General features: G+C 34.7%; 1 protein-coding gene across 4 annotated transcripts in view; it reads right to left on the reverse strand.

The window, feature by feature from the left end:
* Nucleotides 1–12,668, reverse strand: part of IFT80 (intraflagellar transport 80) — a 113,075-nt gene that overhangs the window by 23,335 nt on the left and 77,072 nt on the right. For all 4 annotated transcript variants that reach the window (XM_082655021.1, XM_082655020.1, XM_082655022.1 and 1 more), the window contains 3 exons: nt 9,568–9,686; nt 5,694–5,768; nt 1,842–2,005 (listed from right to left, as the gene is read on the reverse strand). In XM_082655021.1, coding sequence (XP_082511147.1) covers nt 1,842–2,005; nt 5,694–5,768; nt 9,568–9,686 — 358 coding nt within the window. The remainder of the gene's footprint in view (nt 1–1,841; nt 2,006–5,693; nt 5,769–9,567; nt 9,687–12,668) is intronic.

A 12,668-nucleotide genomic window follows, 5' to 3' on the forward strand; every position in this document is an offset into this window, starting at 1 on the left:
TACTGAAAATTAAAAAGTGGGACAGTTTTCTAGCTCCTGAATTAGGTCTTCCATGGCATGACCTCACAAAATTAATAATCAGGTCAGACTTTTTTTTTTGTAACATGTCACAGTAACGAACAATGTTTGTTCAGCAATATTTATTAACAGAGAATAACAATTATTTACTATCTTTCCACTAGGCTTTAGGGATATCTCACTCTCACTCTTACCTCATTGGCTCCTCCTCCTTTTACCCATCTCTAAATATTGATGTGCTCAGTCACTGGTCCTCTTCTCTGTCTATACTCACTTCCTAGGTGATTTCATGTAGTATCGTGGCACCATCTACACACCAATGACTCCCACATTTATATCTCGTCCCCAACTCTCTCCTGAGCCCTGGACTTTATCCTGTTGTTTCCTCTCCAACCCTGCTTGGATGTCTAAGAAGCATTTAAACTTACCATGACCAAAACAGAACTCTCTGGGTTTGTGGACCTCCTCTAAACTTCCTCGTTCCCCATCTTTCATCTCGTTCATCCAGGAGAAACCCTAGGGTAATATGCTTGCCTCCACTCTCTCATGCCAACATCTTTACCATGGCCAAGTCTTTACATGATCTGGTTCCTACTTATCTATCTCTCTGTCTTCTCCTACCACTCTCTGCTTTGCTCGTGTTGACCTAAGTCCCATGGCCCTCCAGCAGTTCCTTTTTTTTTTTTTTTTAAATTTTATTTATTTATTTATTTATTTTTGGCTGCATTGGGTCTTCGTGGCAGCATGCAGGCCTTTCTCTAGTTGCAGCGAGTGGGGGCTACTCTTCACTGCGGTGTGCAGGCTTCTCATTGCAGTGGCTTTTCTTGTTGTGGAGCACAGGCTCTAGGCACGTAGGCTTCAGTAGTTGTGGCATGCAGGCTCAGTATTTGTGGCGCATGGGCTTAGTTGTTCCACGGCATGTGGGATCTTCCCGGACCAGGGCTCGAAACTGTGTCCCCTGCATTGGCAGGCGGATTCTTAACCACTGCACCACCAGGGAAGCCCCTGGCAGTTCCTTTTATGTGCCAACAATTCCCATTTGCACCTGCTTGTCCTAAGGTCATTCCCCTCCCCCACCTCTAGAATTCTCCATTCCCTCATCCTGCATTAATTTTCTTCACAGCGTGTATCAGTGGCTGACTATATTTGTTTGATTTGTGGTCTTATGCACTATTGTATCCTCAACTTCTAGCAGAGTACTTGGCATACAGTTAGCACTCAATACTATTTGTTGGATACATGTTCTGATACAGCATTGCCTTAAAAAAATGGTTTCACTCTCCTATGGAATTCCAAAACACCTGACACATTCATATTTATTTATAAACACTAATGTGGCCTAGATTTTTATATGAAAATTTAAAATTATTCATAACTTTCTTCTACTTCATTAGTTTAAAAATATGTAAACATAAAAATATGAATATATATAAGCAAAATAAATAGTACAATGAAGCACAATATTTACTATGTTACTAAATAAAGAAAAAGGAAATAGTTTAAAAGGTCAATAAACTTAAAAATTAACATACATTTTTAGGACACACAGTCTTGAATTCAAACTCTATACCAACAGCTACTGAATATATAAGATTTATTCCTTACAACTAAGCTTTGATGCTGTGACAATATCTATTTGTTCCATCAGTTGGGAATAATATGACAACTTTAGTTCTTTAATTGATTCATACTTAGGAAAAATTAGGAAGCTCATAATTCTTTCATATAAAGTTAACATAATAATAGATGAGAAAATGAAAGCTAATTGATGAAAATTTTACAGTGTTAACAAATTTCATGGAAAATTATAAAAATGCACTTACTTTTTTCATCAGCTTTGTCTTTTATTGCTATGGTATCATTACTCAGAGAGACCGTCTGTGCATTTAGAATATCTGTTCTCATTCCAGGAAATTTTGGAGAGGAAAGGAAGCGCCCGTCATAAGAATATAAATAGATACCACCACCATCTACAAGAAGAAAATGTCTAAAAAATAAAGAATAAAAATATATTTTCAAATAGGAGTTTACTATAATTTCATTTTTATATTAGAAAATAGTTTATGCTTTGGAAAAATCTAAATCTTACAATTAAAACAATAGTAAAACATAAATATATAAAGAATGAAATATAAAACAACCTGAAAAGTCAACATTGGTTGTTTGGTTTGTTTTCTAGGTTTTTGTTTTTTCATGGAGGTAGGAGAAGAAAAAATGAAAGGGCCCATTAATATAATTGTAATTCATTTCCTTCCCTAAAGAAGCATCTCTATACAATGGCAATAAAAAAATCGTGTAATTTACAATTCAGTGATTTTTTTAATGTCAGATGCTATTTGTTTCATGAAACAGTATTAGTACATATTTCACAGTTAAGGATTATGGTAAAGGGGTTCCCTGGTGGTGCAGTGGTTGAGAGTCTGCCTGCCGATGCAGGGGACGCGGGTTCGTGCCCCGGTCCAGGAGGATCCCTCATGCCGCGGAGCGGCTAGGCCCATGAGCCATGGCCGCTAAGCCTGCGTGTCCGGAGCCTGTGCTCCGCAACGGGAGAGGCCACAACAGTGAGAGGCCCGCGTACCACAAAAAAAAAAAAAAAAAAAAAAAGATTATGGTAAGGATCATTAAAATTAAATTACAGTACTAAATTAGATTAAATACTTGTTAAAGTCCTAAACAGTGAAAATTACTCAAAAATTAACATCAGAGCCAGCATTTATTAAAATAAGATGTTTTGACTTTAAAACGATATGGTAACCATCAGTAAATGTGTTCATATCTAAAAACACATTTTTTGTATCAGGGACTTTGGTTCATTTGCTGTGTTGACCGCACTATTCAAGGCATAGGGTCCTGTATAGTTTATTTTTTATTAAGGCAAAATGTAAATATTTTATGGCTGCTGTTTTTTTCTTTCAAAATTTATGAACATTGCAAAAAATAATTCAAACAATACAGAGAAAGCAAAAGATCTCCTGCAATCTTCCTACTTCCATAGAGATAACTTACGGCAAAGTATGGACACACCTTAACTTTACTTAACTCATTCCTGATGGACACTTATTTTATTTCAAATTATTCACTGCTTTAAAGAATGTCTAAAGTATATACACATCTCTGTATGTTTACATTACTTATTTCCTTAGTACAATATAACTTCTAAAAATGCAATAATTCGATCAAAGGGCATATACTTTTAAAAATTTAACATATATTGTTAAACCGCCCCTTGAAAGGTTGTATTGATTTACACTCATACTACTGCTATATTGGAGAGCCTGTTTCCTCAATGCTGAACACATTATTACTTTTTTTTTAAAGAAAGTTTCCACTTTATTTTTATTTATTTTTTTTCATGGTATGCGGGCCTCTCACTGTTGTGGCCTCTCCCGCTACGGAGCACAGGCTCCGGACACGCAGGCTCAGCGGCCATGGCTCGCGGGCCCAGCCGCTCTGCGGCATATGGGATCCTCCTGGACCAGGGCACAAACCCGTGTCCCCTGCATTGGCAGGCGGACCCTCAACCACTGCGCCACCAGGGAAGCCCCCACATTATTACTTTTTAAAATCTTATGTTCAAGACTTTAATATCCTTGATTCAGAACTTTTTTTTTTTGGCCACGCCAGGTGGCTTGTGGGATCTTAGTTCCCCAACCAGGGATTGAACAGGGCCCTCGGTGGTGAAAGCACAGAGTTCTAACCACTGGCCCTCCAGGGGAGTCCCCAGAACTATTTCTTGATTCAAGAATTGCTAATTGTTCTTTTTTGCTATGGAAACAAATAGAAAATAAACATCAAAACAAAGTTAATATATAATGAATACCAAATATGTACACTTGAATTAAATTAATACTTGAGTATTGGTGTGTAGCTTATTTAATTGAAGGGTTTGGCCCTTACACATTAGTGTATGAAAACAGTATTTGCTAATGTTGACAAGTGACACATCATATTAGTATATATTCTTTCTTTGTCTCAGTACTAAAAGCATTTTCTCTTCTAAACAAGATACTAAAGCTTTAACTTCCTTGTGAGTAAACACTGTTTCAAGGGGCAAACATTTCTAAATGTACAAATAAGACCAGCAATGGGCAGTAAATAAAATATTCTTTAATTACTTAATCATTTATGCCATTAACATATGCCTTTACTAATTAAGAGCATATTCAACATACATTTATATATAATATATAAAGAAATAAATTGGTTTGGAACTGTTTCAAGTAAAAAGAATTTCAGAAATAAATAATAAATCACTGGTTCAACTTCATTAAACAGCTAATAGAAAATTTGACACAATTATTTTTTTGATCCCTCAAGGTCATCAATATGATGATCATACTCTTCAGTAACTATGTAACTGATAGCTTTGATACTCACGAGAATCTGATGGTGCATCAGAATAATTATGCTATTCAGCTACGCGGTTCTCTGCTTTTAGTTTTCTCATGCTCCCTTGCCAGGCGGTCACTTTTCTTCCTGTCATTGTGCCAGCCTCTAACAACTCACCAGTATTCCTCTTCTGGTTTGCTATTTATAAAAGACTATGGGGGACTTCCCTGGTGGCACAGTGGTTAAGAATCGCCTGCCTATGCATGGGACACGGGTTCGAGCCCTGGTCCACAAAGATCCCACATGCCACGGAACAACTAAGCCCGCGAGCCACAACTACTGAAGCCTGTGCACCTAGAGCCTGTGCTCCACAACAAGAGAAGCCACCACAATGAGAAGCCTGTGAACCACAACGAACAGTAGCCCCTGCTCGCCGCAACTAGAGAAAGCCCACGTGCAGCAACGAAGACCCAACACAGCCATAAATAAATAAATAAATTTATTTATTTTTTAAAAAAAGACTATGGGCTAGAAAACCTGATAATAACACTATTAAGAGCTGCCTAGGTGGTGAGTAAAGGGATGAGGAATAAAGTAAATTGTTTTAGTGAAAAGATTTCATGGGTAGCTATCTTAGGTAATTGCTGATTATATTTTCATACTTTATTCCTGGTTTTATTGAGTTGTAGTTATCTAACTCTGATCTCTGATTCAGTAGGGTATCACTGTACTTGACAGACTGATAACTTTCATGGAAAAGTGTGGGTTCCTGAGTAACAGCTACTCCTACTTTACTCCAGTTAATTGACCCAGAGTTTCTTAGTCCTGTATACACAAAGTCTTGGTCGAGAATATTATTTTTCAAACTTCAGATCACAGCCTAGTGGTAGCTCATAAAATTAATGAGTTTCAACCAGTATTTAAAAACAAAACCAGGGCTTCCCTGGTGGCGCAGTGGTTGAGAGTCCACCTGCCGATGCAGGGGACACGGGTTCGTGCCCCAGTTCGGGAGGATCCCACATGCCGCGGAGCGGCTAGGCCTGCGAGGCATGGCCGCTGAGCCTGCGCGTCCGGAGCCTGTACTCCGCAACGGGAGAGGCCACAACAGTGAGAGGACCGCGTACCGCAAAAAAAAAGAATGTAAAGAAATTCTGAGACCAAAAAGTTTCAGAACACTGATCTAAGAGCTTATTCTCTTACTTTTTTTTTCTTTTAAAATAAAGAAACAGATTGATTCCAAGTGACAAATGTACCATTCTGTAAATGGCATGCTTTAAAGAGTGCTTTACTGCAGTTTAAAATATTTTAACCCCAAATTAAATAGTGAAACATGATAAACAAATTACCTTTCTGCCTGCAAAATTAAACTAACAGTTCCTTCTTTGAGATCAAATATAAGTGGTGTATTCCAGTTCTTCGTACTGAAAGACAAATAAAATGGATATTTATTAACACTTGAAATACCAAATACTTTTTAATAAGTAGATGGGTACTCATTTTAAATGAAGTATCTTTAGTTTCACAGTAACTCTGTATATATTTCTATTACAGCACTTGGTGCATTGTTCTGAAATTACTCACTTAACATGTTGTATCCCTGACTAGAAAGCGGACTCTGTGTCCCTAGCACCTGGCACATAGTAAGTACTCAATAAATGTTTATTCTAGGAGCCACAATATGCAAATTGAGGAATCATAAGTTCAAGTTCTGTCATTTATTAGCTCTGTGATTGGGCATGTCATCTAATGTTTCTCTTTTGAAAAATAGTAGCAGCATAGTATAGTGAAAAGAGGATGGGGTTTTGGCTAGACAAATCAGGATTAGAAATCTGGTTTCACCACCTGTCGGCCACATGATCTTAATAAGCTTGACCTAAAGAACAGTTTTCTTATTTTTAAAATGGAGATAATGATGACTTACCTAAAGCATCTAGCTAACTGCCTACTGCATAGCAGATACTGAACAAACAAACACTATACTAACAATAACATGATGAACAATTTTTCCTACAGGTCTCCCAATGTAAATGTGGAGCTGAATGAAGATTTCTGTGAAACATTCTGTAAACTGTAAAATACTGTATTAATGTAAGCTATGACTATGCCTATTGAATAAACAGATGAATGAATGAAAAAATAACTCCTATGATTTTTATGATGTAATATGATTCAAAGATAAGGATGGGTGGAGAGAACATTTACAAACTGAAAAACCCATCCCCAAATAATCAAAGGTGTTTCATAGTTTAAAATGTTTTATTACTCCTATATATTCTGAATTTCTCTCAATTACTTTCTTAGAACCAATTCTTTAAATCAGATTAAATCTCATATTGATCCAGGAGATGGGGGGAAGGGGAAGGTTGCAGTAAATTGGGGGAAATTAATCTTGGCTAATGCAGAGCCTGATACCCATTTCAATGAGTAAATGCATGCATAAGGCCAAACAGTGAGTAAATCACTACTAATAATTAGTAAGTCTCAGGTTCACAGGTACGATAAAGCTATGTACTTTTGTACTTTAGAAAAAATATCACAGCATGCTCATTTATGCAGTCATCAGAATTAACGTTCATTCTTTGTCGAGAGAGCTGATACAAATAGTGAGTATGAGGTTTTTTTAATGTCCCCTTACAAAATATCTGAGATTTATGACAACTGATATATATATATATATATATATATATATATATATATATATATATATATATGACATGGAAATATAAACTCCCTAAATCAGAACAAGAGAATTTTCTATACAACTATTTGAAAAATCAAATGAAAATTTAACATAGAATGCTCATATATGATTTTCTTTGTCTGGACCTTCTTTTCATATAAACCAGTATATGGCTTGCATGTTTGTTTTTAAAATTATATTTTTATTACTAAAAAAGGGGCAACAGTTATTAGGAACTTGAATTCAAATCCCAGCTCTTCCTTTAGTAAAGAAGTTAAGTAATTTCACCTAGGGTAAGTTACTTAATTACCTCTGCGTCCTTTAGTTTCTTCATTTTGTAAAATGGGAATAATAATAATAATATCCAACACACAGAGTAAATTAGATCATGAACATAAAAGATAGTATAATAGAGCTTAGTAAATAATAGTTGTTATTATCTAAAATACTAGGTATTTTTAATTTAATGAACTATATTTCAGTATGATGGGTCTCAGCATTACTTCATTCCCACTACTGCTCCCTGGTATTTCACCTTAATAAATATTTTGTACCTTCATAAATGTCTTGACAACAAGAGAAGGGAGGTAATGTTAAATCAGAAAAGAAAAAAAGCAATTTAATATTTTGACACATACTACCTGGTATGAGAAAGGTACAGTGACAAAAAAATTAAATAACAGCATCTAAACTTTTGGTAAATATTTTAAAAAGCAACCTCTCTAATACAAGTAACACATAATGATACCAATCCTACAGATTCAAACATTATGTCCTTGCCATTAAAATTAGTAGAATAAATCCCTCGTTAGGGCAGTTAAGAGCCCTACCTTTCTTCAACCAAACCCTAAACTGAGGAAATCTTCTCTGTTTTCCTCAACCCCATGAAAATTATTCAAAACCCATGTGCACTAAGTGATTGTGAGATTCCTCATATTCTATAGTCCCTTTCCTATACCTCAATGGTTTAACTTGGTAGCTTTCTTGACTTTACCCAAAGCCTCCCTTCTCTTTCACGTAAGAAAAAAAATTTCATGTAAAATTGAGCTGCTTATTTCTTTATCCCCTTTCTCCTTTGCTTCTCCCATTTCATTACTCCAGGCTTGGCTGTTATTCTAAGTTGCAGATTCTGATTAGTAGCAGATTTCCACATAAGTGAGTGACAATTTGTAATATATACTTGTAGCAACTGATACTGTTAATTAAATTTTAGGATACCTTTGTGTTGTGTATTACTGAGCTTTAGCTTACCAAGACAACAGTATACTTTATGTTTTTCAATTCATTTATTCATCCCAAAATATTTATTTATTTAAGTACTTACTACATGTACTGGGTATACAGTGGTGAATAAGACACATACATACTCTACCCTCAATTTTCTATTCAATGATTAAACTATAACCACATAATGTTATAAATAAAAGCACAAAATGTAAAAAAAAAATCTTTATTCACAACTCTTGAAAGTGTCATAGTGGTTCCTTGAGTTTTCTGGATAGTTGAGAAGTCAACTGGTGGCAAACTAGAGCTAGTTTGTACCGATTGTTATATTTTCAGGAATTTTGCAAGCCAACTGTTAGATAAAGCCATTATTTAAAATTAAAATATATAAACATAATTAAGCAAATTATATTCAAAACAAAGATAATACTCAAACTGATCACTTCCAGTTTATTTTATTACATTTTACTATTATCTATGCACTTGAGATTATTTACACCTATTGTTATCTATATGGTGGCAATTCTATATAATGGTTTGCCACTGTGCATCTCTTCTTAATTCTGTGACATCATATTGGTAGCTTGAAATTGGCCATGGTAGAAGTATTTATATAAGAGAAATGAGCTAACACTGCAAATCAGGTTGTTTGGTTGGTTGGTTGGTTGGTTTCCAGAAAGCCAGTTCAATATTTGTCAGCACACACTGAGTTACATAAAAATACCAAATAAGTTTTTAAAGTTTTAGGTGCAAGTTTCTTGGAGGTATTGAGTCATTTCCTGCTTTTTAATACAAAGTATACTGAACATATTTTCTTTCATCATTTCTGGACAACTCTGGATTATCAATAGGAACATTTATGATTACCCTGGACCATGATATTAAGCCTGAACACCTCCTTGTGTCCTTACTGAACATCTTTCAGCCTGCTGTCAGGCTGCTAGCTGTCCCCGCTGCCAGTGGTTAGGTGGTTCCTTTTCCCATCATTTATCAGATGCTCCTAACCTTCTCTGGGCTTTGAAATCAAATTACACTGAAGTCCTTAGAGCTATGAGTAAAGTAAGAGTAAACATTATCTCAGAGAAGGTATTCTGTATTATAAAAGTGATTATTAACCATTGATGCACAAACTTTATTAGATCTACTTTCCTTACTCATAGCTTACTTTTTATCACTTCTTGGTTGGTAGTAAGTTCAAGATAGGCAAGGTTTTGAGAAAGTTAAGTTTAAACCAAACCATGTTGATATGAAAGCTTGAAAATAAATTCCTCCTCACAGACAAAACTCTGGATTTTAAAGAAACGCAAGATGCTTACGAGAACACATAACACTGAAGAGACGTTGAAACAACTAAGTGTGCATAGTTCAAAGAGGCTTTAATGACTCTATCACGGAATTCCAGTAAATCCACTGCATCATTAAGAACGTTACGAACCTAAACAAGGGAAAATGAAATACCAACAAACAACATTAAAATACATCAAATTTTAATTAGATAGGTTAGCAAACACAAAAATTTCTATGCATTCTTGATTATCTAGTCATAAAAAGAAGAAGAATTCAATAGGAACCAGGCATAAGATTTGGGTATAAAATCATCCAACAAAACTACAGACACAGAAAACTTAGAAATAAGTAGAAAAGGATCTATGTATAGAGATTTCTAACATGAAAGCCAATCTGTATGATGTGGCAGTGGAGCAACAAGGTGAAAACTGCTGTAACAGTGAGATACATAGTCAAAGGAGTATGGCACATAGGAGCTGGAAAGAGACTGTATGATTTCTGCCCAAAACAGTAAGAGATCAATAATTTATGAAATATATTTTTTAAATTTTAGGGTTTTTAGGGTTAGATTTTACTTTAAAATTTAAGTTCTAAGGAAAGAGATATAATAACTTTAAAAATCAAAAGTGGAGTAGGAGGTGTCAGTAAAGAAACCAACTACATAGTGAAGAAGCCAAGGTGTGCAGAGGGGTGGAAAGTATTTCCATGCATAAAAACACAGGGATAATATATAAAAAACCTAAGCACTAACTAACAAATGGCGACTTGCCTATGATAGTCAAAATTATTATAAAAGTTTGTTAACTGATAAAGTTTTTATTTTTTAAAGTTTTTTGAAGTTTTTATGTATTACCAGATGGGTAATACATTATAGTAAGAGGTGAAAATTAGAGAAAAAGAGATTAATTTTACTTAGAAGTTAGTGTTTCTTTAAATTCCCCTCAAAATGTTATCATCTTTCTAAATAAACATGACAATTATAGTATTAATGAAGAATAAAAGGGTATGGAAGGAAAAAGAGGAAGATAAAGTCAAACTTCTTCTAAGTACTTCTTCAAATATACCTACAAGGCATATTATATTTTTATTACCTGTTCCCCAACTCCTATCCCCACCAAACTATTATTGCCATGACAAGAGATAGCAGAATTATATACACATCTAATCCTTGACCCAGCAATCTTACTTCTAGAATTCTATACCAAAATAAACAAGCAAAACTATGAAATAACATATACACAGGCTATTACTACATACAGCACTATTGGTAACAGCAAAAGACTGGAAACAGCCCAAATATCTATCAACAAGGGATAGGTTGAATAAACTACATTCACAAAATAGAATAATATACAGCTATAAAAAGGACTGAGTAAGATCTATGGAGCAACCTCCACGATATATTGTAAAACAAAAAAAGGCAAGATGCAAAACAGTGTGCATAGTATTATACCTTTTATCTTATAAAGGGAAGGAAATGAAGATATATGGATTTGTTTATATTAAAAAAACAAAAAATGTAAAATAGTATTCAATAATATATTATTAGAATAATATTGAGATTGTTATTTTTAACTATATTTTAGGATATATTCTAGGATATATTAATGTCTTTAAGAACAAAAATTTTCTTGTAAAAGAAAAGAACTGCAAATAAAACAATCAAGAGTAAAATTCCATAATCTTGAATTCTGAACTTGAAACCTCAGTATACACTCATGATATATTTTTATCTGTCAAAAACAAATACATTTTATCTTAATAAAATACATTTTATTTTTTATTTAAAAAATAAATACATTTTATCTAGAAGTAATGATCAAACCAGGAGCAATGAGCACACCTAGAACCTGGATCATGGTCTTTAAATAACATTCCCCTCCAAAAGCAACAAGGCCTTCTTGGAAAAATGGTGGATTTCAAGTCTGGGACAGGATATGTATCAATATAAGACACCTGGAACATCTTGTCAGAAATGCAAGCAAGCTGTTGAAATCATCTCAAAAGAACACAGGAGTCAAATGGCCAAAGATGGAACCACTGGAGTATTAGAAAGAATAAAGACTGCAATGGATTGAAACATATCAAAAATGTTAAAATCTGCAAGTTTATAATGATAACAACAACAAAGAAACTCATTGGGCATACCAGGAAACCAATTCGCCATTTGAAAACTGGTAAATAAAGGAAAATAATTCAGAATTTGTCTCACTTCAGAGTAACAAATAGTTGATTAGGCAAAGTCTTTTACAGAAGAATTCTAGCTAATAAATGCAGAAGGAATGATAGAATTACAAGATGCAACTCCTGATGAAACATGGTTCTAAACAAGTACCATCCATGGCTGCTAAAAATATTAAAGTAAAAGCCTAATGGGAAACTATCTGACATATGAATCAGACTTACAACACGTGAACACACTGATAAATCTCATCATTAAAAGAGAGATAAGCAGACATGTGTCTCGCAACAGGAAGTGTACAGCATCGCCCACAAAGTATTCTTTATATTTATCAAGGCTCTATATCTAATAAGCAGTCTACAGGAAATCCAGGGGCTAGATGTACATGTTAAATGTAATCATACCACAGGGATGCAAACAGGAAAATGTAGGAAATTCAACAGAACAAATGACCTGGTTTTGTAAACAAACAAATAAATAAATAAGGAGGAGGAATTGTTCCAGATTTTAAAAGATTGAAGAGACAAATTAAATGCAATATGGGACTTTGTTCCTGGTACAAACCGACTAACTATAAAAATATATATTGACATGTACCACAGTGTTCACTGCAGCTCTATTTACAATCTCCAGGACATGGAAGCAACCTAAGAGTCCATCGACAGATGAATGGATAAAGAAGATGTGGCACATATATACAATGGAATATTACTCGGCCGTAAAAAGAAACGAAATTGAGTTATTTGTAGTGAGGTGGATGGACCTAGAGTCTGTCATACAGAGTGAAGTAAGTCAGAAAGAGAAAAACAAATACCGTATGCTAACACATATATATGGAATCTAAAAAAAAAAAAAGGTTCTGAAGAACCTAGGGGCCGGACAGGAATAAAGACACAGATGTAGAGAATGGACTTGAGGACACGGGGAGGGGGAAAGGGTAAGCTGGGA

The sequence above is a fragment of the Grampus griseus genome (genome assembly GCF_964374135.1).
Source record: "Grampus griseus genome assembly, chromosome: 5".
Lineage (NCBI taxonomy): Eukaryota > Metazoa > Chordata > Mammalia > Artiodactyla > Delphinidae > Grampus > Grampus griseus.